Source organism: Triticum aestivum, chromosome 5A, assembly GCF_018294505.1.
Source record: "Triticum aestivum cultivar Chinese Spring chromosome 5A, IWGSC CS RefSeq v2.1, whole genome shotgun sequence".
In the NCBI taxonomy this organism is placed as follows: Eukaryota; Viridiplantae; Streptophyta; class Magnoliopsida; order Poales; family Poaceae; genus Triticum; species Triticum aestivum.
The window spans coordinates 79,590,801-79,617,566 of record NC_057806.1 but is presented as its reverse complement, the minus strand read 5'-3'; the positions used below and the strand labels follow the sequence as shown (position 1 = coordinate 79,617,566).

Genomic DNA, 26,766 nt, shown 5'->3' with positions numbered 1-26,766 from the left:
AATGTTTTGGCCTAGTCATCGTATCCTATGCAACCCAGCTAGGCTTCCTCTTTACGTTCTTGCTTCCCCACCAAAACTGCCGTATGATAGAAGTAATATTCTCACATAAACCCCTTGGCAAACGGAAACATGACATGGAGAACACTGGAATAGCTTGTGCAATGGACTTGATCAACACTTCTTTACCAGCAGCTGACAGAAGCTTCTCCATCCACCCTTTAATTTTTTTCCATACACGATCTCTCAAATACTTGAAGGTGCCATTTTTTGAATGTCCTACTTCAGTAGGCATTCCCAAATAGCATTCACTCAAAGACTCATTGTGCACATGCAAAGAATTTTTGATCTCTTCCTTCAGAATTGTGGGGCAGCACTTGCTAAAGAAGATTGAAGATTTATCGTGGTTTATCCTCTGTTCTGATGCATTACAATATGTATCCAACAGGTTTGACACTGCAACTGATCCCTCCACACTAGCCTTGAACAACAACAAGTTGTCATCTGCAAATAACCGGTGGTTTATGGTGGGTGCCGTTGGGGCCACCTTAATACCTGCAATTGATGACTCAGAACTGGATTTCAGGAGGCACGAAAGGCCCTCTGCTGCAATCAAGAATAAGTAAGGGGATATTGGGTCTCCTTGCCGAATACCTCTCGTCGGCTTAAAAGATTCAAGTTTCTCTCCATTGAAAAGGACTGAGAAAGATACTGAAGAAACAAAATCCATAACTGTATTGATCCACTGATGTGAGAATCCCAGCTTAGCCATAATGCCCTTCAGGTATGGCCATTCCAGTCTATCATATGCTTTTATCATATCTAATTTCAAAGCACAGAAACTGTTTGACTTTGATTTTGACTTTTTCATGAAATGCAAACATTCATAAGCACATATGATATTGTCTTTGATAAGTCTTCCAGGAACAAAAGCAGATTGCTTCTCAGAAATTATGTGAGGCAGCACTAACTTAAGTCTGTTGGCCACAACCTTAGAACCAATTTTATATAGAACATTGCAGAGACTTATTGGATGAAGCTGTGATAACAGAGAGGGGCTGATTACCTTTGGTATTAAAACCAAAATTGTATCGTTGATTCCCTCCGGGGTTTCCTCTCCCCGTACAATACGAAGCACAATCCTCGTGACATCCTCACCACAGATATCCCAGTTGCATTGATAGAAATGAGCAGGAAAACCATCAGGACCCGGTGCCTTTGTAGGGAACATCTGGAATAGCGCTGTTTTTACCTCCTAGGCAGTATACTCAGCGTTCAGACTTGCGTCAAGCTGGAAACCTTTACTGGCAGTAAACTTTAGGGGAGCTATTTGAATTAGGCAATCTTACTCGTCAAGCTGGAAACCTCAGCGCAAGCAACATAATAAGCAGAAAGGCCCGGCCCACTGCACTGCCCTCCTTCCTCCGACAGGTGAAAGGAAAAAAAACTCAAACCGAAAGGTCGAGACCACGAGTGCGGCGGCGCTCCACCCACCTGTGCCCTAGTCCGGCCGCCGGCCAGACATGGAGGCGCGCGGTCCTATGCCGAAGAGGACGAAATTTACGGCGCCCCCCTCCGCCCACAACCAACAACCGCCGCCCGGAGCGGGCGAGGATGAAGAAAGCGCCGACCGCATCAGCAACCTCCCCGACGCCATCCTCGGCGAAATCGTCTCCCGCCTCCCCACCAACCAAGGCGCCCGCACCCAGATCCTCGCGCACCGGTGGCGCCACATCTGGAGCTCCGCGCCTCTTAGCATCGACTGCGAGGGCCTCCCCGCCGATAACGAGGTACTCGCCGGCATCGTCTCGCGCACGGTTTCAACGCATCCGCCCCCCTGCCGCCGCTTCTGCGTCCCCTCGTGCTTCCTCGGCGACCGAGCCTCCACGGTGGACAAATGGCTCCGAACCCCCGCCCTGGACAACCTCCAGGAGCTGGAGTTCTGGTTCAAACCGTACTATCGACCGCAGCCGCTGCAGCAGCCGCCACCATCGTCCATGTTCCGCTTCTCGGCCACGCTCTGTGTTGCCACCATCGGAAACTGCAACCTTCCGGACAGCACCGTCCAAGGGCTTCACTTCCCCCTGCTTAAGCAGCTCGGACTTGAACTTGTCAGCATCTCGGAGTGCTCACTGCACAGCTTGATTGCCAGTTGCCCTGCTTTGGAGTGCTTGCTGGTTAGCCATGGATTCGGCTTTCGCTGCCTCAGGATCAACTCCCTTACCCTTAGAAGCTTTGCTGTCAAGAACTATCGGAAAGGCAATGACCAGTTAAAGGAACTCATTGTCGAGAATGCACCTTGCCTTCAAAGGTTGCTGCATCTTGATTTTGACTATGGTCTGCATATATCGGTAGTGTCCGCGCCTAAACTGGAGAGCATAGGCTGCCTTTCTGATGGGTTTTACATTTCCAAAGAGGATGATCTCTCCAGACTCGTGTTTGGCTCCACGGTTATTCAGGTACTCGTGTTTGGCCATCCTACTTGTTGCCTTCATGAGGCTTCTCAGTTTTATCTCTGTCTGCAGGAAAAATAACACCATGTGCACTTGTCGTTGGCCTAATTTTGTCTATGATGCTTGATGAAGGGCTTGCGTGTCGATAGACTGACAACGGTGGTGCACACAGTGAAGAATTTAGCTGTCAATATGAAGCTTCTTAGTTTGGATACAATTATCGAGTTGATGCGATGCTTTCCGTGCTTGGAGAAGATGTACATTGAGGTGAAAGTTCTTCATTTATAATTCTTTGCCTTCAAATGCTCATTTGATCTACTTGCTGAACCGAAGTGGTTGGTTTCCATTTGTCCATGTTCTTTTTCAGTCAGAGTCGAAGAAGGAAAAAAGTGTGCGCGGTCGCAGACACCGGAATCTTACCAAATGTCCTAACATCCGTCTAAAGACAATAGTATTTGAATGTTATGAGGGTATTAAGTCTGACATTGAATTTGCTTCATTCTTTGTACTGAACGCTACAGTGCTTGAGTTAATGACACTTCAGATCGGGGCCAGGGATTACAATGAAAAATTCTTGGCAGAACAACGTAGGAAGCTTCAGCTAGAAAACAAGGCTTCAAGAGGTGCTCGGTTTCATTTTACAACTGATAGATGTGCCCGTGGTGTTTGGGATGTGCATCATGTCCGTGACTTGGATTTAACTGATCCATTTGTATGAGTAAAGTGGCTCTTGTCCATTTTGGAATTGTTCTTCAATGTTAACCTATCTCAGTTATTATTCTGGCAAAACTTGATTGCTTTTGGTGTTTGCCGTTGTTGTATGTTTATATTATCTGAAACCTCAAACATTTAAACTAGCTGTTTGTGTCTTATGATATAACATGTGGCAGCCTTGCAATTTATGAAGCACAGGGTAATCTGATTGTAATATTGAGGACTAATTAAGAATGGTAGGGTAGCTACAACTTATTTTGATTTCTGGTGAAAGGAATAGGAAGTTAGAGTTATGGAGACAAACCTTGGAATCGAAAGGGTTTAGGCTTAGTAGAACTAAAATCGAGTACATGATGTGCGGTTTCAGTACTACTAGCTGTGAGGAGGAGGAGGTTAGCCTTGATGGCCAGGTGGTACCTCGGAAGGACACCTTTCGGTATTTGGGGTCAATGTTGCAGGAGGATGGGGGTATTGATGAAGATGTGAACCATCGAATCAAAGCCGGATGGATGAAGTGGCGCCAAGCTTCTGGCATTCTCTGTGACAAGAGAGTGCCACAAAAGGTAAAAGGCAAGTTCTACAGGACGGCGGTTCGACCCGCAATGTTGTATGGCGCGGAGTGTTGGCCGACTAAAAGACGACATGTTCAACAGTTATGTGTGGCGGAGATGCGTATGTTGAGATGGATGTGTGGCCACACGAGGAAGGATCGAGTCCAGAATGATGATATACGAGATAGAGTTGGGGTAGCACCAATTGAGGAGAAGCTTGTCCAACATCGTTTGAGATGGTTTGGGCATATTCAGCGCAGGCCTCCGGAAGCTCCAGTGCATAGCGGATGGCTAAAGCGTGCGGAGAATGTCAAGAGAGGGCGGGGTCGACCGATTTTGACATGGGAGGAGTCCGTTAAGAGAGACCTGAAGGATTGGAGTATCGACAAAAAGCTAGCTATGAACAGGGGTGCGTGGAAGCTTGCTATCCATGTGCCAGAGTCATGAGTTGGTTGCGAGATCTTATGGGTTTCACCTCTAGCCTACCCCAACTTGCTTGGGACTAAAGGCTTTGTTGTTGTTGGTGGTGGTGAAACACCACCAACGTATGGGAAATCTGCCCGACCAGTGCTCATAATCTGGAGTAAAAGGATTTGATTGCAGTTCCTTTTTATATAACATATGGCTGAATATTGTTATAATTCAAGTTTTGTGTGGTCATTTAAGTCAAAGTTGTGCTTCGAGTCTAATTTATCATGTTTTCTAATCGAAAGAGGAACATATGCATGCCCTGTGTTGTTTTGGCAAGGAAATCAATTGTCCATCAGTACTAGCGTGCTATACTTTTGCTTCTAAGAAATTTTCTTTAAATTTATTTGCTAATCTTAGCATTGACGGCCTTGTTCGGTTGGGCATCATGACTGAAAATTCATGATTGTGTGACCAGCATAGTGTTTTCATTTCGGAGTATTTTGGGGGCAGCCCCAGTGCATGTAGCTCCCGCTTGCGCAGGGTCTGGGGAAGGGTCCGACCACTTTGGGTCTATTGTACGCAGCCTTTCCCTACATTTCTGCAAGAGGCTGTTTCCAGGACTTGAACCCGTGACCTCATGGTCACAAGGCAGCAGTTTTACCACTACGCCAAGGCTCCCCTTCAATCTTGTTTGGCAAATATTTGCCTACATCTTCTGCGCGGGGTACATCTATGTATTATGTATATCATCATTCTGCACTTCTGCACAAGCAAATGCTTGTTTACTGCCGAAATGAAAAGGAAGCTGCCTGAATCGTAGCACCATGCTTCGCTTTTGCACACTGCACACAACACAAAAGGCTTCATTACTATATTTTTTTCGAATACGCAGAGCTTGTGTGTTTCCCCATTAATAGGAGAGTGAAAAATTACAATGGTTGGTGCATCGTGCAGCACATACACGGCATGGGGTGTGCAAGATGGCCCGAGCAGAAAGAAAGGCGTTGCTCCTGAGCAGAAAAGTTATTTTTTTTTGTGGCGCCGGCTTGTGTGTTTTCCCATTTCTAAATGCTTCTAAATAGCGTTGCACGACACATTTTTTTTTGTCTTTTTTGCACACATCACAAAAAAAGTTATTTTCCGCGAAACTTTATGCACGCACATAGAACATGAAGACGTAGCAGTGCAACATTTTTCAGATTTTTTTAGCATTTAAAAATGTGTTTTTCAAAGTGGGTTCATATGTACCCGGGTTCATCCATGCACTTCTTGTTGCTCAACCCCAACAATAGGAAAGATTACAGCTCCGGGAGATACTTAATCATTGTTGTGGCGCCGGCTTTGGCCCAAAAACACGCCTCATTGTGGATGTCGTGGACAAGACAAGAGAGGAAGGGTTGCTGCCCATCGAAGATGTGTCCGTCACGATGTCTCCAAATGGTCCAGGTAGGCCGTGAGCATAATATTGGAGGGGAGACCTCGACGATGCTCGGTAGGGGCAAGCGAGCAGGATGGCAGGAAGTCGCCCACCAGTCAAAGAAGCTCATCACCGGGCAAGCCAGCTTGGCCATGGATCGGCAAAGCACATCATGCCAGACCCGGCAAGAAGGTGATGCATATCCCCAGGAACCTGATCACATAGCACAAATCACTCTTCATGGGGCGAGCAAGACGGTCCGCCGTCCAACAACTGTCTTGGAAGGCGAGGAAGGTGAACACCTTGATGCGGAGAGGCACCCAAGTCTTCCAAGTGATGCGCTAGCAGGGCTTTGTGATCAAGACTTGAAAGAGGGCAAGACAAACGATTTGGCAAAGTACGTACCGGAATTAGTCCAACGCCATCGAAGCACATCTGGCCCCTCGGTAAGCTGGAGCCTGGAGGGGGTGAAGATGCCGCCAAAGCGCCACACATTGCACCAAGGCGACATGTCCAAGAGCACCATGAATATCCTGCACCCAGGCATGATCGGTCAACCCTTGGCATATAGTGCGGTCCCCAAGCCTACGCTTAGGAACACGTGCATGGACTAGGGGTGCCATCAGATTTCCCATCAAGCCATGCATAAGTACAGAAGCGGCAAGAGTTGTCGTCCCTCGGCGACCATGGAAGCCGAAGCCCTGAAGATCCGGAGAGCCTTCGCATCAGTGGAAAGTAGGGGGTGGTGAACAGTAACATGGAAAAATAGTAATTTTTTTCAAAAAGTTCTGATTTTTTGTGTGAATGTTAGTGTTAGTGTCGCAAGTATGCTTGACAATTTTCATGCGAAGCGAAGCAACAATGTTTAATCGGTGAAAAAAATTTAGGGCGACATCTAGGGGTAAAATTTGGTGTTCATTGTTTTTTTTTTGCACAGGCCAAAATATTTGATATTTTTTCTCAAAAATTTACAGGTAGCATTTAGATGTGACTCACAACACATAAATCCTTTATCTTGATCCTTTTTGGACATTCTAAAAATCATTTTTGGGCCCATATTGAATTTCAGTGTCACTACTCGTTTCACATAATATTTTCAGAAGCCCTCATTTTGGGCCCATATTTCCAACAATCAAGCCCAGCTCAAAGGAACAAAGCATCCGCAGCCTTCCGGTGAAGTTTTTCAAACGCAACCCCGATCCTCGAGGTAAAAGCACGGCAGACCCAGGAACTTATCGGGCGTGTGATGTTTTGGCCCACAAACTTGTAAAACCTCACTCCGCCACCCACAAACTTGCAGCCGACGTGCAAAAAAACCCAAAGCCAGTCCTGACGCGACATCTAGCGGAGGCGGGGCTGAGGCGGTCGTCGCCCGTGTTTGCAGAAACCCCCTAGGCTTAACAGTAATAAACCCGCACCCCACATCTCTCGTTCCCCATTCCAGCTGCAGCCAAATCCCTAGTAATGAACTTTGGGCGTCGTCTCTATCGTGCCGCCCGTACTACTGTCAGCAAGAAGAGCCACGCAGCGACATCCTCGAGGCCAATGGCAGCTTCCCACAAGTGGCTGCTCCCCTCCGTCGGGCTGCAGAAGCAGAATGCGCAGCCAGAGAGCGAGCAAGGGCAGCGACAAGTTCCTAGGCCTGTTGTGCTCCTGCTGTTGGGCGATACAGAGGGAGAGACACTAGGGATTTGGCTGCCGCTGGAATGGGGAACGAGAGAGATGTGGGGTGCGGGTTTATTATTGTTAAGCCCAAGGGGGTTTCTGCAAAAGCAGGCAACGACCGCCTCGGCTCCGCCTCTGCCAGATGTCGTGTCAGGATTGGCTTTGGGTTATTTTGCAAATCAGCTGCAAGTTGGTGGGTGGCGAAGTGGGGTTCTGCAAGTTTGTGGGCTGAAACATCACGCGCCTGACAAGTTCGTAGGCCTGCCGTGCTTTTACCTCCCGATCCTCCCCTGCTTCATTCCTCCGGACCCGCCCCGCTGCGGTGCGGGTCTGAGATATGCGGCGGCGCGAGCCTCCTCCGCCACTGCCGGCGGCCGGCGGCCCTATGACCCGAAGAAGAAAGTTGGCGGAATCTGAACCGCCGGCCGAAGACACCATCAGCGACCTCCCCGACGCCGTCCTCGGCGAGATCATCTCGCTCCTCCCCACCAAGGACGGCGCCCGCACCCAGATCCTCGCGTCCCGGTGGCGCCACCTCTGGCGCTCCGCCCCTCTCAACCTCGACTGCCGCGGCCTCAACCACGGGGATGAGCTCGCTGGTGCCTTATCACGCATCATTTCTTCCCACCAAGGCCCCTGCCGCCGCCTCTGCATCCACGCCGACCTCCTTGACGCCCCATCCACTACCGTGGACTCCTTGCTCCGGTCCGACGCTCTGGGCAACCTCCAGGAGCTTGAGTTCTCATGCTTCGAGCGGCCGCCGCCGGCATCAATCTTCCGATTCTCGCCCACCCTCCGTGTTGTCACCATCGAATGTTCCAACCTCCCCGACAGCACCGTCCAAGGGATTCACTTTCCCCTGCTTCAGCAGCTCGGGCTTGAATTTGTCTGCATCTCCGAGTGCTCGCTGCATAGCCTGATTGCCAGCTGCCCCGTCCTGGAGTCCCTTCTGATTCACCGCAGTTTTGGCTTTGCCTGCATCCAAATTAACTCGCTTTCCCTTAAAAGCGTTGGTCTTGATAGTTATGCTGTTTGGGAAAATAACAAAGTCGCGTTACAGTTACAGGAACTCATCATCAACAATGCTCCTTGTCTTGAAAGGTTACTGCTTCTTCATCAGGAAACCGGTCTGCACATATCAGTAATTGCGGCACCTAAACTGGAGACCATAGGCTTCCTTTCTGATGGGTATTACGAGTGCAGTCAGGATCACCTCTACAGACTTGCGTTTGGATCCACAGTTATTCTGGTATACCATCGATCCGTCATGCTTCCGAATTGCTCAATGGCATTTCTGTATGTGCAAAAATCACATATCACCTTACTTGTGCGTGGAATAATGTTGTCGTTCATGCTTGGTAAAGGGATTACATGTAGATAATCTGGAGATGGCGGTGTGCACGGTCAAGATTTTAGCTATCCAGATGAAAGCTCTTTGTTTGGATACGGTTATTGACTTGCTGACATGCTTTCCATGCTTGGAGAAGCTGTACATTAGGGTGATGATTCTTCATTCAAAGTTAAACTATTCATTTGATCTGTTTCTGTTCTCAAGTGGTTGATTTAGTTACTCTGTATGTTCTTTTTAGGCACGTACTTCAGAGTCAAGCAACTTGTGGCGTCGTAAACACCGGAATCTGATCAATTGTCTTGACATCCGTCTGAAGACGATAGTTCTGAAATCATATCGGGGCATCAAGTCTCAAGTTAACTTTGTTACGTTCTTTGTATTGAACGCGAGAATGCTAGAGTCCATGACACTTCAGGTTGAAACCAGTTATTACAATGAGGAGTTCTTGGTAGAACAACGTAGGAAACTTCAGCTGCAGGACAGAGTTTCAAGAGGTGCCCAGTTTCATTTTACAACTGGTATATGTATCCGCACTAACTGGGACATCAAGCATGTCCGTGATTTGGATGTAGTTGATCCATTTGTACGACGGTGCTGAAAAAACGTGGTTTGGTGGTCCATCGAGGACTTACTCTTGCCTATCTGCTTATCCCATCTTGTATTTTTGTCCTACCTTGATTAGCTTTGGTGCTTGTAGTTTCTCAAGTTTGTATTATCCTGGAACATTAGGACATCGATTTAGCTATCTATGCTGTTTGTTTGATATACCATGTGGCATGTCTAGATTTATGAAGCATATATCAATCTCTGCAATCTCACTGCAAGACTGAGGAATAATCAACGGTAGTAGATAGCTACAGCCATAGAAGATAATATCTGGAGGTGCTCATCTTGACTACCACTACAACAACACTAGGACTGATTGATTGTTAATATTGTAGTTCAAGTTTGTCTGCCAAGTTTTCTCTACTGGGGACAAGGAACAGATGGAAACAAGGGAAAGTTCCTGTGTGCACATAGTAAATTTCCGTGTTTGTAATCTTTTTTAAGCTTTGTATTACTGTGCAACCTTGTGATTTACAAGTTACAATTGTCATTAGTTTTGTTATATACTATTGTACTTGTAATAATGGCAGAAAGTATGAAGCAAATAGTCATAATCAATGGTAGCCACAGGAAGGAAGATTGCTTGTTAAGATGCCTTTAATCTTGAACTGCGACATCTCTCAAATGAATCCATGAACATCTTGCAGTGCCATCTGTTGATGATAATCCAAGGGTAGGTGTTTTCTCTTGAATGACAATAAAGGGGGGGGGGGGTCATATTAAGGATAGTAGTCGTGTTTTAAATTGGAGTGTTCAGATGGTCTTGTGCATTTTGTGCACAGGCATGTGCAATTAGACATTTTTTTGATGGAAAGGCAGGGTCGCTGATTTTCATTGCGATTAGAAGGAATAAATAGTTACAAATGTAAGATGAGAGAGAGAGGGGGGGGGGGGGGGGGGGGGGGGGGATAGAGTGAGTAAGCTACAAATAACAGTCTGGTTCTAGAGGTCGCTCAACAAGTGCCACTGCCCGCTTATGTCCTGCGTGACCCAATCCTTCGCTTCCACTTGAATTTTCTGAAACAACGGTCTGGGGCTGCAATTAGAGACATTACCCGGTACGTTCTCCACCAGACAAGTATTCTCAAATTATTATTTTATGTGCGCTGTTTCATTACTCCGTAATCAAGTTACAGCCTCATATAGCTGTTGTCATTCATGTTTGTGACCTAGTATCATTAATATTGTGCATGTTCTTTGCTTCAGTCATGGTACCATCGTACTCGTGATGTTATTATGTTTGCTTCAAAGTTGCAACATGGCATTTCTTGCCAAGTCAGCTGGCCTAGCAACTCCGGTATTGGGTTTAGGTCTTTTTTTCTTTTTATTCGCGCTGTTCTTTGATCCATTCCTTGCTTTAACCACTGAATATTTGTTTTTTCGCGGAACTGTTATGTCAATGGTTGATCAGTCCTCCATTAGCTCTGAAGTTACTGAACTGTATTGCCGTCTTTGATGTTACCTATCCCAATTTGAGTTTTGCTCAACTTTATTGATTGTTCTGAAGATTCTGAAAACTGTTACTGGAAGAATATTGTACTCTCCAGATTGTTGCGGTCATTATTTGCTTTGAAGCGAGACATCAGAACTAATGCTTGTGGCTGAACTGGAAGTCTGCAACCTTTCTGAATGCCCATTGTCATCGGCAGCAAGACTTTTGCGATTCTGAAAACGTTTTCATCATTCTCTATTGTATATTTCGGGAATCTGGAACGTATGATGCGGATGCCATTGTGTGCCGGCCTGAATTTCTATTAGTACTGAAATCTGTGTCAAATACAGTAAGTAGGACCTAGCCTCCAAGATGTTACTACATGAGGTTAATTACGATTACAAATTTACAAACACAACTACACTCCAGGAGGTTGTACGTAGTTAAATAAATATGATTACGACTGGGGTGCTCAAATCAAACGGGGTAGAGCTCACCGGCGGCCGCCCTGGTCTGCTGCTGCACCACCAGCGTGGACAAGCGGGAGCCAAAGTCGGCGGAGGCGAGCAGGTCCCCGAGAACGCCGAGCTCCAGGTGCTCGCTCCAGTCCGATATGCCGGCCGTGAGCGGCGACTCGAGGCTGTCGGCTCGCCGGCCGACGACGAGCAGGTCGAAGGCGACGCTGGTGTTCCGGATGACGTCCACCATCTCGTGGGAGCCGCCGACGGTGTGCTGGGTGTACATGACCCGGTTGTCGTCCACCCAGCGGTCGACGAACTCCTGCGTGGCCTCGTCGTCCAGCTCGTCCTCCTCGGGGTCCAGTCGCTGCTGCCACTCTATGGGCAGCAGGAAGCGGAAGACGGTGAGGCCGATGGGCGCGTCCTCGGCCATGTAGGCCGCCAGCGCCATGGCCTCCCGGTCGTCCGGCCCGCCGAGGAAGTACATGGCGACGCGGTGCGGGAACAGGCCGTCGATGGGGTCGATGGAGGCGGTGCTGGCCACGCCGGAGAGGCTGCCGCGGTCGACGAGGATGGCGACGGAGCAGGGCGCGTAGTTGAGTATGTTGATGTTGGTGTCCTGGATGGCGCCGGCGTTGGGCGACGTGGGCTCCACGGAGCCGTCGATGGCGAGGCGCTTGTGGAAGGGCACGATGATGAGCATGGCGCGCTTGTCGAGCGCGACGGTGCACACGTCGTTGTGCATGGTGGCGTAGGGCGCGATGCACACGTACGGCAGCAGCGACGACGAGCCCTGCTGCCGCTGCTCCACGAAGAACTGGAAGGCGTTGACGACGCGATCCGACTCGGTGGCCTTGGACCCCGTCGGGACGCAGTGCCGGTCGCTGTGCTTGAAGGAGCGGAGCACGGAGCTGGTGAGCCCGGCGAGCGGCAGAAGGTGGAGGAGGTACACCGAGACGGGCGTCGTCGGCGTCGGGCTGGCCGCATCAAGCAGCGCCACCACCGGCGCCACGTCCACCTGCGAGTGCACGCACGCCAGCACCCGGAGCTCCTCGCCGACCTTCTTGCTCTCCACCGTGCGCCGCTGGTTCGCCACGTACTTCTCCTCCGGGTGGTACATGTACTTGACCGCCGCCCCTGTGGCGGCGCCGACCACCAGCACGTTCATCATGAAGGCCGCGTACGCCTCGTCGTCCAGCACCTTGGAGTCCATGAAGGCCGAGGCGTACACCACCTCCGTGATGCCCTTGAAGTTCATCATGAGGCCGACGGCCACGGACTCCCGGACCGGTATCTGGCAGTACAAGCACGGCACCATGCACGCCACAAACTTGGCGAGGATGCCGACGACCAAGAACACCTCCAGCAGGCCGCAGGTGGAGGCGTCCGTGATCATGTGGACGTTCATCCGCATCCCTCCCTGCGCGATGAGCAGCGGCGTCAGCACGCCGGCGACGAGCCGGTCCAGCCGCTCCGCCAGGGTCACACCCAGCGGGGCGCCACCGGGGAGCATGAGCCCCAGCATGAACGGCCCGTACGTCGCGTGGAGGCCGAGGAGCTCGCCGGCGAAGCTGCACGTGATGGAGATGAGCAGCACGGCGACAAGGCGGGACTCGGAGAGGATGCCGCCCTCTGGCACGTCCCTGATCAGCCGCAGGATCACCGGCCGCGCCACCAGCCCCATGAGCGCGATGAAGATGGTGAACGAGAGCGAGGAGGCGAAGCCAATCCGCTGCAGCTTCTCCTCGGGGCTTGCCTGGAGGAGGTAGGACGTGACGCCGGCGATGGCGAAGGTGTTGGCGAAGTCTCCGATGAGGGCGGCGGACATGGCGAGGCGGCCGAGCTTGGAGGAGAGAAGGTGGAGGTCATCCAGCGTGCAGCAGACGACGATGAAGGCCGAGAGCGACCACCAGGAGTTAAGGTTGGTGAGGAGGAAGGTGTCGGTCCATTGCTTGGGGATGCGTTCGCTGAGCGCGAGGGCCGTGACGTACATGGCGAGGTGCGGGGCGGCGGTGCCAAGGACGGCGATGGCGATGGCCTTCTTCCCGGACTTGACGATCATGCCGAGGTCCGTCTTGACGCCGATGGTGAAGATGTGGAGCGTGAAGGCGTAGCCGCCGACCGTGTTGATCTGCACCCAGCCCCTGGGCGTGGCGAAGATCTCGCCGACGTGCGGGAGGTAGTGGCCCAGGAACGACGGCCCCAGCAGCGCGCCGGCCTATACATAGCATGGAGATCCATCTGTGCAATTAGTAATTAACCAATCAATCAACCAGAGGCTAGCTCGATGAATCGCGGACAACAATGGCATCATGGAGGAGCGAGCGAGAGCGTACGAGGATCTGGGAGATGACCAGCGGGATGCCGACACGGCGGAACACGGCGTACATGGCCTGGGAGAGGATGAAGATGATGCAGATGTGGTAGAGGAGGAGGGGGAAGTAGAACTTGAGGGGGTCGTCGCCGGCGAAGACGCCGGAGGAGGTGGGCCGGGAGTTGGGCTCCAAGCAGTAGAGGCTTCTGTTGACAGCGACCTCCCCCGCCAGCGACATCGGTGGCCGGCGCTCGTGGAGCAGAGGGCGAAGGAAGCAAGGCAAGTGCGGAATGGGGAATTTTCTTCCATGGCGTTCGATGCTTGCATGCAAGATGGGGGCGAGGCCAAGGCGCGGGATGGTGTGGAGTGGAAGTGGTTTGCCGGGAAACGTGGAGCACCAAAAGTCGCTCAGTTTATCGGGGTCGCGCTCTCTTAATAACCACGCAAAAAGGCAAAGTGCCCTTCCACATCCGAGCTTATAGGGATGAACAATAACTCGAAAAACATTTTAAAAATGTTAAAAAAATATAATTATTTTTTGTGGCAAACTTTGACAAATATTCTAAGAGCTTGAGAAATTTCAGCACGAAATCACTGGAAGTCGTGGCAAAATAAAATTAGTGGTCCAAAATGCTTTCGAAGGTAGCATTTTCAGAGTATTGATTTCCTTTTGCCACGACTTCCACAAATGTGATTTCATGATAAAACTTTGCAAACTGTTAGAACATTTGTCAAAGTTTGCCATATATTTTTTTCAGATTTTTTTTGACATTTTTCATGAATTTACTGTTCATCCAAGCTCATTTGAGCTCGGGTGCAAAAACTTCATGTCCCGCAAAAGGAAGTTTTTGCCTACGTTTTTTTTCATAGTTAGACTTTGTAAACTTTGGCTAGGCTTGTGGAAAGAAAATATGGATATTTACAACAAAGAAATAAATTCCATGAGGGCTCCTCATGAAACCTCATGAAATATATTTGTATACTGCATCCATTCGATAATGTAGTGCATATAATTTTTTTTAAAGACATACTAAGGGAGTCCTGCATTAGGGGGTCTCGGGACAGCCGGACTATATTCTTTGACCGGACTGTTGGACTATGAAGATACAAGATTGAAGACTTCGTCCCGTGTCTGGATGGGACTCTCCTTGGCGTGGAAGGCAAGCTAGGCAATACGGATATGAAGATCTCCTCCCTTGTAACCAACTCTGTGTAACCCTAGCCCCCTCCGGTATCTATATAAACCGGAGGGTTTAGTCCGTAGGACAACATACAATCATATCATAGGCTAGCTTTTAGGGTTTAGCCTCTACGATCTCGTGGTAGATCAACTCTTGTAATACTCATATCATCAAGAACAATCAAACAGGACGCAGGGTATTACCTCCATCAAGAGGGCCCAAACCTGGATAAACATCGTGTCCCCTGCTTCCTGTTACCATCCACCTTAGACGCACAGTTCGGGACCCCCTACCCGAGATGCGCCAGTTTTGACATCGATATTGGTGCTTTCATTGAGAGTTCCACTGTGCCGTCAACATAAGGGGGGATGGCTCGTCTCGTTGTCAAGGACAACATCACTTCTGGGGGAGCCCTGACTATAGGCTAAACTCTCCGACTAGGCGGCTTTGTCATGACTGCCTGCTCGGCCGTTGCGCCGACGATGACTTCTCGGGTCATCGAAAATAGCCTCCACATCAGCTCAAAATTCGCCGAGCAGATGGACTCAATGGAGCTCTCCTCTTTGAACGAGCTCTTGAATTGCATCGCGGCTCTGGGAGTCGCTACAGACTACGATCGGATCGGGCTTAAACCCGACCAAAGGGAGATTAACTCTCCACCGGTCACCCATCAAATAGCGGTGGTGGAGGAGCAACGCGGCGGTTCTTCCTTTATCCTGAGGACGAACTATGTCCGGATTCCCGAGCTCTCCGAGCCGGATACCCGCTCACGGGAGGACATCGCCCTAACCCTGAACCTAGAATCAGGTCGCATACCGAACCCGTGGAGCAACATCCCGGAGTCCGAACTTCCAAGATCGGAAACTCCCCTGCCCCGGGATCTCAGATTGGGTCAAGGTCTGGACTTAAATCCACCCACCCACCCAAATACAAATGATCTTTCCCACATTAGGCAAGCGCCCCAAGAGACAGTACATCACTATTGGGCCAGATTCCTCCTTGTAATGAACAAGCTCAAGAATTGTCGCGAGGAAGACGCAATTTCGTTCTTTTGCAACAATTGCATGGACAAGGGAATCCTTAATGCCATAAGTCGCCGTGACATAGCACATTTCGCTGACTTGGCGGCCATAGTACGGAAATACTGTGCAATGGAAAGCGCCGGAAAACCCAAACACAATTTTGGGACAATCCGGCTCTGACAAAATCCCCAGTCCGAACTAAAAGGGTGCACTCTCATAAGTCGCCCGACTCAATTATAAAGAGCAAAAGCCCACTACAGGGCGTGGAACCGTATTGGAGGGATGGCTTAACGGGCCCTTCAAAATTCATAGTACGGTGGACACCATACCAACACATAGCCTTAGAGCATGTTGGGTACTCCGGCAGGTGGCCAAGAGCGGTGAGGATCTCCTCATCCAAAACACCCCAGAACACCCTCCCGTGGATAACAATACAGTATTAACAGTTTTTGAGACCTTCGCCTCAAATAATAGGCGTAAGCGAGCACTCCGCAGCCTTGCCGAAGTCTGCCACGTAGCAGCAATAAATACATGGAGCGACATGGCCATTACTTTCAATGCCAGTGATGAACCTAAATTCCAAACAGCCCGAGCACCAGCCGCTCTGGTCCTCAGTCCAATTGTGGACGGTTTTCGGCTCACTAAAGTGCTCATGGACGGCGGCAGCGGATTAAACCTCATTTATGAGGAGACTCTTCAGAAAATGGAAGTAGACAACAACCGTATTGAGCAAAGCACCACGACCTTCCGAGGAATCATCCCTAGTCGGGAGGCATGTTGCGCTCGGAAAATCACACTAGATGTGGTATTCGGCACTCCGGAGAATTACAGATCCGAAGAAATCACATTCCAAGTGGCCCCGTTCAGTAGCGGATACCACGCCCTTCTAGGGCGGGAGGCATTCACGGTTTTTCAAGCCATGCCCCATTACGGGTACATGAAGCTCAAAATGCCCGGACCCAATGGAATCATCACTCTAGCTAGTGATCCGGACATAGCACTCCACGCCGAGAACAAAACAGCCGCACTGACCCTCGAGGCATTATCCGAAGCCCTTATGGTGGAGGAGTTAACCGCGCTGCGCTCCACAGTGGACAGGGATGACGTGATACTAGACAAAAGATCCAAGTCCACCTCCTTTAAACCAGTGGATGAAATAGTCAAATTCCAAGTTCATCCAACGGACCCCACAAAAACAGCATCCATTGGGGCACAGTTAAACCCCGTCGTAGACACCGCACTATGGGCGTTCCTGCGTGAGAATTGAGACATATTCGCCTGGCATCCTTCAGACATACCAGGAATCCCACGCAGGCTGGCCGAGCATAGCCTTAACATTCTAAAAGGATTCAGGTCGGTCAAGCAGACTCTTCGGCGCTTCTCCGAACCTAAGCAACAAGCCATGGGAGAGGAGCTAGCCAAATTACTGGAGGCTGGATTCATTAGAGAAATAAAGCATCCGGACTGGCTAGCAAACCTGGTGATGGTGCCAAAGAAGGACAAATCCTGGTGCCTATGCGTCGACTTCAAGGACCTTAATAAGGCTTACCCAAAGGATCCCTTCCCCCTCCCTCGCATCGATCAAATTATCGACGCTACCGCAAGACACGACTCATTGTGCTTCCTCGACGCATACTCCAGTTACCACCAAATTAAGATGGCGGAGTCCGACCAAGCCGCAACGACATTTATCACTCCATACGACCCCTTCTGTTTCAACACAATGCCCTTCGGGCTCAAAAACGCCGGCGCAATGTATCAACGCATGATTCAGACATGCCTGGAAAAGCAGATTGGCAAAACAGTGGAGGCATACGTCGACGATGTGGTCATTAAAACCAGACACGTCGACTCCTTAATAGATGACTTGAGGCTCACGTTCGACAATCTCCGAACATATGACATTAAGCTCAACCCGGAAAAATGCGTTTTCGGCGTACCCACCGGAAAGCTCCTGGGCTTTATTGTCTCCAGCAGAGGAATTGAAGCAAATCTGACCCAAATCCGGGCTCTGTCACAGTTGGCCATCCCAACTGACCTCAAGCAAATCCAGAAGTTAACTGGATGTGTGGCGGCTTTAAGCCGCTTTATCTCCCGACTAGGAGAAAAGGCACTCCCCCTTTATCGCCTTCTTCGGCGCACCTAACACTTCGAGTGGACGGACGCAGCCACGGCCGGACTGGGAGAAATAAAAGCCATCCTGGCCACCAACCCAATCTTGGCCGCGCCAACTGTTGGCGAACCAATGCTATTATATATAGCAGCAACTCACCAAGTTGTAAGCGCAGTGCTCATCGTCGAACGAGAGATGGACGGACATAAATTCCCACTTCAAAAGCCAGTATATTATGTATCCACCGTCCTCACTCCATGCAAAGCACGGTACCCACATTATCAAAAGATATCATACGCGGTATTCATGGCATCCCGGAAATTATGACACTACTTTCAAGAGTGTTCAATTACGGTGGCCTTCGAAGTACCACTCAACGACATAATAAACAACCACGATGCCACGGGCCGGATTGCCAAATGGGCTATCGAGCTCCTCCCGTTCGACATAACATATAAACCGGCGAGCCATTAAGTCGCAAGTACTGGCCGATTTCGTAGCCGAATGGACAGAAACCGAACTCCCTAAAGAGTACGACGCATACTCCAATTGGATCATGCACTTCGACGACTCTAAAATGCTGGCTGGTCTGGGGGCTGGCGTCGTCTTGACGTCCCCCGCCGGAGATACGTGCAATACGTACTCCAAATATTATATACAAACTCCAATAACGCAGCCGAATACAAAGCCCTATTACACGGTCTCCGGATGGCAGTCTCCATGGGCATTCAACGCCTAGAGGTGCATGGGGACTCGAACCTCGCAATATCCCAAATAAATGGAGACTTCGATGCCAAGGATCCGAAAATGGCGGCATATCGCAACGCCGTCCTCAAAATGTCAGCTCGGTTCGAGGGGCTTGAATTCCACCATGTGGCTCGGGAAAACAACCAGGCGGCGGACATCCTCCCCCGTATCGGCGCTAAACGCGACCCTGTCCCACCGAACATCTTCCTGGAAAAACTGTTTAAACCATCCGTGGTATGGGAAGGGGACACCGGCAACAATAGTCCGGACCCGGCCACAACCCCATATACTGAACACTCTGACACAATCGGAGGCTCTGCCATCGAAATAACACCTTCAGCCCACGTAATAATGGTCGTCATCGCCCCGTAGACAGAACCATTCCTGGCCTACCTAACCAGGCAGGAACTACCGGAGGACCAAAATGAGGCACGCTGCATAGTGCGGCGATCTAAAGCCTATAAGGTCCACGAGGGAGAGATTTATAAGAAAAGCACTACCGGAGTCCTTCAAAGGTGTATCTCCAAAGAGGAAGGGTGGAAGTTTTTGGCAGAAATCCATGCCGGACTCGGCGGCCATCACGCCGCAGCCCGGGCCCTTGTAAACAAGGCCTTCCGTACATGTTTCTATTGGCCGACGGCCCGGGTAGATGCACAGCATCTGGTCCAACATTGCGTCGGTTGCCAGCTATTTGCAAACCAAAGCCATATGCTGCCTACCGCTCTCCAAACAATCGCCATTACTTGGCCCTTTGCGGTCTGGGGGCTTGAAATGGTCGGACCCCTTAAAGGGGGAGCCCATAAGAAAAAATACTTACTGGTCATGGTGGATAAATTCACCAAATGGATAGAAGCCAAAGCTGTCAAAATAGCTGAATTCGGGCCGGTGATAAACTTCATATCTGGGGTCGTACACCGTTATGGCATCCCCCACAGCATCATCACTGACAACGGCACAAACTTTACAGCCGATGAGGTGAAACTTTGGTGTAGCAACATGGGCATCAAGCTCGATTATGCTTCTGTCTATCACCCACAAACTAACGGTCAAGTCGAGCGAGCGAATGGTCTTATCATGAGCGGCATTAAACCCAGATTAGTGCGGTCCTTAAAGGAGTCAAACACGCACTGGGTAGAGGAGCTCGACTCCATACTATGGGGGCTGCGGACCACGCTGAATCGCACTATAGGATACACACCGTTCTTCATGGTGTACGACGCAGAGGCGGTTCTGCCTTGTGACATAATTCATGACTCACATCGAGTGCGCATGTACGAAGAAAAAGAGGCTGAGCTCGATTGACAGGATGGTTTGGACGCCCTGGAGGAGGAGCGCGACATGGCAAAGGCCCGTTCCGCATTCTATCAGCAACAGGCTCGAAGGTATCAAAGCAGAGAAGTACAACCCAAAACCTATAACGTCGGCGAACTAGTTCTACGCCTGCCGGAGAAGAAAAAGAACAAGCTCAAGCCCAAATGGGAGGGTCCCTTCATTATTGACCAGGTTCTAACCGGTGGAGCATACCATCTGCGGGATGCATCCAAACCCATGGAATGCAGCTAGACTCTGAAGATTCTACGCCTAGCGCCGGACTCTATGTTCGTCTCTTCACCTCCGTCAATTTTTTGCATATCTGTCTTTTCTCTCTTTCTCCCTTTTTACTCTCTTCAAGGCCCTTCAAGGCTATACTTGTGTCCTGGTTACACAATCTTGACGCACTGACCGCGCTCATTATACCTGGGGGCTTCTTATACAGAAGCTTAATCTAACTATTTTCCTGGGCTTTACGTCCCATACATGTGTTATTCTTCCGCATGTACCTTTTTTCGTCATTATATGCATCGATATGACTTAAGTTTTGGCCAAGCTGGGTTGCCTGGCTCTTGTATTTATGCCCTACGTTCCCGTTAATTCGGCTAGGGCATAAGGGGAGCACCTCTGCGATTGTTACTGCCGGGTCATCTGGATGTGTACCTCAGACTGGGTGAAGCCGAAAGCTAGCGTTCTTAAGGGAATATTCAGTCGGTGAATAAAAGATGACTTTTATCTAATTCAAAACATGCCCCTAGATGTTTATATCCTGCATCTCTTTTCGCAGTTCAGACATGCACATTAGGGCATGCGTACCCAGGGAAAGGAACCCTTAACGGAACTATTCTCCCTGGAAGATGTTTCTTACTACCCATGTAATATAACATAACTAGTTGGGTACTTGTCTGTTCAAGCACTTATGACCCCTACACCTGGTCTCCATGCATGCCCCGGTTTTTACATAACCGAGCGGGTATTCGGATACACTCCGGACTATCGGGTCCAGATGTTGAAGCAAAAAGGTCCGCCATGACAAATGATTTACAATCCGGCTAGGGACATTACATATGTCACTTGAATTACACAGTCGCTAAGACTGATTCAATTCTTCTTCTATACCCATCCAACCGACTGTCTAGCCTACAATCCTGTTGGGAATAATTTGCGGCTAATTCTACTTGATCATACATTAAACTAACGGGGATCTGTTTCCCATCGGGCCCCACAGGTCCGACCTCGGCCATGTGGTTTGGGTCCGCTTTGGTATATCGTGTCTTCACCATAGCCCAAGCTTCCCTTGCACCTTGTCGGTAGGCTGATATCTTCCATAATCAGAAGCGCCGCCGTGCTCCCTTGAGCTTCTCTATAAGCTCCCCCATGCCTCCTGGTGGGGACGCGGATGGCGATAAGTCTTGGGCAATACTCTGCATCACCTGCCGAACTTGCTCATGCAGTTGTGAGAGCTCTGGTAGAAGATCAGTCGAAGACCCGGGCATCTCCTCCGTGGGACGACCCGTCAGCATACTTGCAGACATAACTCTGTTAGCCGGCTTCTTCGCCGAACTCCTTTAAAAGTTCATTCAAGCACTTACTAAAAATGCCGCGCCGAAGCCGTTTATTCTCCTTCACGGAGTCCGCAAGCTGAGCTCGGACATCTTTTAGTTCCATGCCCAGCCGGATATTGGCGTCTTTGAGATCATTTTTCTCCTGCCTGACTCGCGTCAGCACGCGCTCGCCAGCATTTCGCTGTCGATCATCACGTGCCGCATCCACCTCCATGGACTTCGGATTCGCTCCGGGGCCTCCTGCAACATCTATTATTAGATTTGCATACATGCCGCATACTACCTGGTACCCGTATTCTTTGCAAGGGAAACACGTGTTACCAGAGGGACCCTTCTCGGACTCCTTCAATGCGGCAACAGCGGCCCCCAGCTAGGCCTTGCACTCGTCCAGCTCTTGAGACAATTGGGAATTCTTCTCTGTAAGAACCTGCACAAATAATGATCCTTAAATCAGTTGCGTCAACTGTTTCAAGTCTCAGGGGCTACTGATACATATAATTGTCAGATTTGCTTACCCGTATATCCCTTACATACCGGTCCGTGGCTCTGGCTAGACCATTTTGAGCAGCACGGATGTACGCGTCTCTGGAATTGAAGGCATCAAATGCCTCTCGCGAGAAACAAGCGTCACAGAGTACGGCCCGACGACGCCTGTGATTCATGGCGCTCTCCACTTCGGAATTTGTAGCGGATAGTCTGTCCGCATCCTCTATAGGAGGATCATCCGGCGTCTACCCCGCGTTAGCTTCCGTCTCCATGTCCGGCCCTGGAGCCCGACTGGTCGAGGCGTGATCGGCAACCTCTCCGGATATAGTCCGGCGAGCGTTTTTCTGCTAAGAAACACGGACGTCATTATATTTTAAGTAAGACGACAACCATGGAGTGAGGTTTTGCGTCATACCTCTGTGCCGGCGTCTCCGTCCTGACCGCCTTCCTTTTTCGCCTACCCGACTTCAGTGCCTCTTGTTGGCGAGTTGCTGCGTGTTCGCACGGCGTCCCGAATGCCTTCCCTGTAAAACACCATATGTGTACAGTAGGTGAAGTGCATAAAAGGGGATCCTTTTTGGGAGTTGGGACTTTTGGTTTTTCTTACGTGCGACGCAGGGAGTAGTCCGTGATAGTCAGCCGTTATGGCCACCATGGCGTCATCACAGCTCAATTGGTAGAATTGCCTGTCTATCAGCTCCACGAATATGTCCGGATCTTCTTTGACTCTGGGATCGAGGGCCCGGCCAGGGTCCTCTGGTTGTGGAGGTGGGTTGTTGACCTCCCTTACAGCTTTTCGCAGTTCCTGCCGTGAAATGGCAAGGTGAGTATCTACGATGAAGAATGCGGGAAGGATGGGAGTAAAGAGGTACAACTCACCCAGCTTGGAGGGTTGTACATGGAGAATCCATCTCGTGGCTTGATACGGATGAACTCCTCTTCCTCTCCCTTAAACAACTCGGACAATTTTTTTGCTAAAGCAGCAGCGGAGTCCGGTCCCTTATGCCCGCAACAGGGGGTGCCCTTGGTATTGAAGTGGCTGCACTACCCGCATTATGCATATTGACATAATCTTGATTATTGTCAATCCTGATTGAGCCAGCGCTTTAATCTGGTTCATGAGGTAAAGGACTTCTCTGTTGTCTTCCTCCTGGGGGCTCCATGGACGCCAGCTTCGGCGTTTCTTCAAAGGGACGTCTTCCATGTAAAACCACTCCGAAGGCCAGTCTTCGAACGTCTTCTTCGGAGTACCGGACAGGTATCCGGTGTCGGGGATGCGCAATATTTCGGTTCCGCCCACCTGATAAAGTGACCCCTTCTATGTGCGGGGCACAAGGCAAAATAACCTTTTCCACAGCTCGAAATGAGCCTCGCAGCCCAGAAACAACTCACAAAGGGCAACATAACCGGCGATGTGTAATATGGAAGTAGGGGTGAAATTATGCAGTTGGAGGCCGTAAAACTCCAGGAGTCCGCGGAGGAACAGATGAATTGGAAATCTGAGTCCCCTTAGTAAGTAAGGGACAAGGCATACCCACTCCCCCTTAGAGGGACTGGGGAAGCTCTCCGCTTGCTCCCCGCCATTATAGGTGGCGAGCCCGGCTAGGACGGGGACCATATACGCTGGAGGAAGAAATCCCTGGGTCTGCAACTCTACTAATCGGCTGTGCGGGACGGAACACCTCTCCCAATCACCGGGCTTAGGGCTACGGGGGCGGGAGGAGGAGCTGTGGTGGCCGGCCATGATGGAATGGATTTTTTTGAGCGCGCTCCGATGGATTCTCGCCGTGGGAGGATGGTGTGGATTGGATCTAAGAATCCCCATCCCTTTAATAGACGATTTATTTACCTGGCTAGGGGGTCAAATGTAAAAATGCCCTGGCTCCTCGCATTCGCTCGACGCGTGGAAGATGGCCCTTATTGGGCCTAGAAGCCAAGAAGTCCAACATTTATGGGAGCCAAACACTACTTAGCAGATATTCAGGAAGAACCCGCCTTGCAATGCCGAAGACAATACTGCGCACCGGACTCATCGTCATTGAAGCCTGGTTCAGGGGCTACTGAGGGAGTCCTGGATTAGGGGGTCTCCGGACAGCCGAACTATATCCTTTGATCATACTGTTGGACTATGAAGATACAAGATTGAAGACTTCGTCCCGTGTCTGGATGGGACTCTCCTTGGCATGGAAGGCAAGCTAGGCAATACGGATATGAAGATCTCCTTCCTTGTAACTGACTCTGTGTAACCCTAGCCCTCTCCGGTGTCTATATAAACCGGAGGGTTTAGTCCATAGGACAACATACAATCATACCATAGGCTAGCTTTTAGGGTTTAGCCTCTACGATCTCGTGGTAGATCAACTCTTGTAATACTCATATCATCAAGAACAATCAAGCAGGACATAGGGTATTACCTCCATCAAGAGGGTCCGAACCTGGGTAAACACCGTGTCCCCTGCTTCCTGTTACCATCCGCCTTAGGAGTGAAGGAAATATGCCCTAGAGGCAATAATAAAGTTATTATTTATTTCCTTATATCATGATAAATGTTTATTATTCATGCTAGAATTGTATTAACCAGAAACATAATACATGTGTGAATACATAGACAAACAGAGTGTCACTAGTATGCCTCTACTTGACTAGCTCGTTGATCAAAGATGGTTGTGTTTCCTAACCATAGACATGAGTTGTCATTTGATTAACGGGATCACATCATTAGGAGAATGATGTGATTGACTTGACCCATTCCGTTAGCTTAGCACTTGATCATTTAGTTTGTTGCTATTGCTTTCTTCATAACTTATACATGTTACTATGACTATGAGATTATGCAACTCCCATTTACCGGAGGAACACTTTGTGTGCTACCAAACGTCACAACGTAACTGGGTGATTATAAAGGTGCTCTACAGGTGTCTCCGAAGGTACTTGTTGGGTTGGCGTATTTCAAGATTAGGATTTGTCACTCCGATTGTCGGAGAGGTATCTCTGGGCCCACTCGGTAATGCACATCACTTAAGTCTTGCAAGCATTGCAACTAATGAGTTAGTTGCGGAATGATGTATTACGGAATGAGTAAAGAGACTTGCCGGTAACGAGATTGAACTATGTATTGGAATACCGACGATCGAATCTCGGGCAAGTAACATACCGATGACAAAGGGAACAACGTATGTTGTTATGCGGTTTGACCGATAAAGATCTTTGTAGAATATGTAGGAACCAATATGAGCATCCAGGTTCCGCTATTGGTTATTGACCGAAGACGTGTCTCGGTCATGTCTACATAGTTCTCGAACCCGTAGGGTCCGCACGCTTAAAGTTCGGTGACGATCGTAATTAGGGTTTTTGTGTTTTGATGTACCGAAGGTTGTTCGGAGTCCCGGATGTAATCACGGACATGACGAGGAGTCTCGAAGTGGTCGAGACATAAGGATTGATATATTGGAAGCCTACATTTGGATATCGGAATCATTCCGGGTGAAATCGGGATTTTACCGGAGTACCGGGGGGTTACCGGAACCCCCCCGGGGGTTAATGGGCCTACATGGGCCCTAAGGGAGAATTGGAGGGCCGGCCAGGGCAGGCCGCGCCCCCCCCCCTAGTCCGAATAGGACAAGGAAGGGGGGGGGGCGGCGCCCCCCTTTCCTCTTTCCCCCTTCCCCTTTCCTTCTCCAACAAGGCAAGAGGGGGAGTCCTACTCCCGGTGGGAGTAGGACTCCTCCAGGCGCACCCCTAGGGGTCAGCCGCACCTCCCCTTTCCCTCCTTTATGTACGGGGGCAGGAGGGCACCCCATGACACACAAGTTGATCTTCGTGATCGTTCCTTAGCCGTGTGCGGTGCCCCCTTCCACCATATTCCACCTCGGTCATATCGTAGCGGTGCTTAGGCGAAGCCCTGCGTCGGTAGAACATCATCATCGTCATCACGCCGTCGTGCTGATGAAACTCTCCCTCAACACTCAGCTGGACCGGAGCTCGAGGGACGTCACCGAGTTGAACGTGTGCAAGAACTCGGAGGTGCCGTACGTTCGGTACTTGGATCGGTCAGATCGGGAAGACGTACAACTACTTCCTCTACGTTGTGTCAACGCTTCCGTTGCCGGCCTACGAGGGTACGTAGACAACACTCTCCCCTCTCATTGCTATGCATCACCATGATCTTGCGTGTGCGTAGGAATTTTTTTAAAATTACTACGTTCCCCAACAGTGGCATCCGAGCCAGGTTTTATGCGTTGATGTTATATGCACGAGTAGAACACAAGTGGGTTGTGGGCGATATAAGTCATATTGCTTACCAGCATGTCATACTTTGGTTCGGCGTTATTGTTGGATGAAGCGGCCCGGACCGACATTACGCGTACGCTTACGCGAGACTGGTTCTACCGACGTGCTTTGCACACAGGTGGCTGGCGGGTGTTAGTTTCTCCAACTTTAGTTGAATCGAGTGTGGCTACGCCCGGTCCTTGCGAAGGTTAAAACAGCACCAACTTGACAAACTATCGTTTTGGTTTTGATGCGTAGGTAAGAACGGTTCTTGCTAAGCCCGTAGCAGCCACGTAAAACTTGCAACAACAAAGTAGAGGACATCTAACTTGTTTTTGCAGGGCATGTTGTGATGTGATATGGTCAAGACATGATGCTATATTTTATTATATGAGATGATCATGTTTCGTAACCAAGTTATCGGCAACTGGCAGGAGCCATATGGTTGTTGCTTTATTGTATGCAATGCAATCACGTTGTAATGCTTTACTTTATCACTAAGCGGTAGCGATAGTCGTGGAAGCATAAGATTGGCGAGACGACAATGATGCTACGATGGAGATCAAGGTGTCGCACCGGTGACGATGGTGATCATGACGGTACTTCAGAGATGGAGATCACAAGTACAAGATGATGATGGCCATATCATATCACTTACATTGATTGCATGTGATGTTTATCTTTTATGCATCTTATCTTGCTT

At 49.8% G+C, this 26,766-nt stretch overlaps 3 protein-coding genes across 4 annotated transcripts; 2 read left to right on the top strand and 1 right to left on the bottom strand.

Moving 5' to 3' along the window:
- Positions 1-1,400: 1,400 nt before the first annotated feature.
- On the top strand, positions 1,401-3,239 carry LOC123106627 (F-box/FBD/LRR-repeat protein At1g13570). Its single transcript, XM_044528729.1, has 3 exons — positions 1,401-2,456; positions 2,583-2,717; positions 2,818-3,239. The coding sequence occupies exons 1-3, from the start codon at positions 1,521-1,523 to the stop codon at positions 3,166-3,168; spliced, it is 1,422 nt and encodes a 473-aa protein (XP_044384664.1). The 5' UTR covers positions 1,401-1,520; the 3' UTR covers positions 3,169-3,239.
- Positions 3,240-7,450: 4,211 nt separating this feature from the next.
- LOC123102392 (F-box/FBD/LRR-repeat protein At5g53840) lies at positions 7,451-9,213 on the top strand. The gene is made up of 3 exons (XM_044523733.1): positions 7,451-8,457; positions 8,573-8,707; positions 8,798-9,213. The coding sequence occupies exons 1-3, from the start codon at positions 7,546-7,548 to the stop codon at positions 9,155-9,157; spliced, it is 1,407 nt and encodes a 468-aa protein (XP_044379668.1). The 5' UTR covers positions 7,451-7,545; the 3' UTR covers positions 9,158-9,213.
- A 1,731-nt stretch (positions 9,214-10,944) lies between these two features.
- LOC123106626 (cation/H(+) antiporter 15) lies at positions 10,945-13,755 on the bottom strand. 2 transcript variants are annotated; one of them, XM_044528728.1, is made up of 2 exons: positions 13,392-13,755; positions 10,945-13,296 (listed from the first exon to the last, which is right to left on the bottom strand). In XM_044528728.1, exon 2 carries the CDS (start codon positions 13,115-13,117, stop codon positions 11,075-11,077), a length of 2,043 nt encoding a protein of 680 aa, XP_044384663.1. In that variant the 5' UTR covers positions 13,118-13,296; positions 13,392-13,755; the 3' UTR covers positions 10,945-11,074. The 2 variants fall into 2 exon arrangements, with proteins under 2 accessions (XP_044384663.1, XP_044384662.1); XM_044528727.1 differs by having other exon boundaries at positions 10,945-13,273.
- Positions 13,756-26,766: the final 13,011 nt, after the last annotated feature.

Coding starts and splice junctions, on each gene's coding strand:
- LOC123102392 (XM_044523733.1), top strand. CDS start 7,546: ATGCGGCGGCGCGAGCCTCCTCCGCCACTGCCGGCGGCCGGCGGCCCT. Junction 8,458..8,572: donor TTGGATCCACAGTTATTCTG/GTATACCATCGA, acceptor TGCTTGGTAAAG/GGATTACATGTAGATAATCT. Junction 8,708..8,797: donor TGGAGAAGCTGTACATTAGG/GTGATGATTCTT, acceptor TGTTCTTTTTAG/GCACGTACTTCAGAGTCAAG.
- LOC123106626 (XM_044528727.1), bottom strand. CDS start 13,607: ATGTCGCTGGCGGGGGAGGTCGCTGTCAACAGAAGCCTCTACTGCTTG. Junction 13,274..13,391: donor TGGTCATCTCCCAGATCCTC/GTACGCTCTCGC, acceptor TGCTATGTATAG/GCCGGCGCGCTGCTGGGGCC.
- LOC123106627 (XM_044528729.1), top strand. CDS start 1,521: ATGGAGGCGCGCGGTCCTATGCCGAAGAGGACGAAATTTACGGCGCCC. Junction 2,457..2,582: donor TTGGCTCCACGGTTATTCAG/GTACTCGTGTTT, acceptor TGCTTGATGAAG/GGCTTGCGTGTCGATAGACT. Junction 2,718..2,817: donor TGGAGAAGATGTACATTGAG/GTGAAAGTTCTT, acceptor GTTCTTTTTCAG/TCAGAGTCGAAGAAGGAAAA.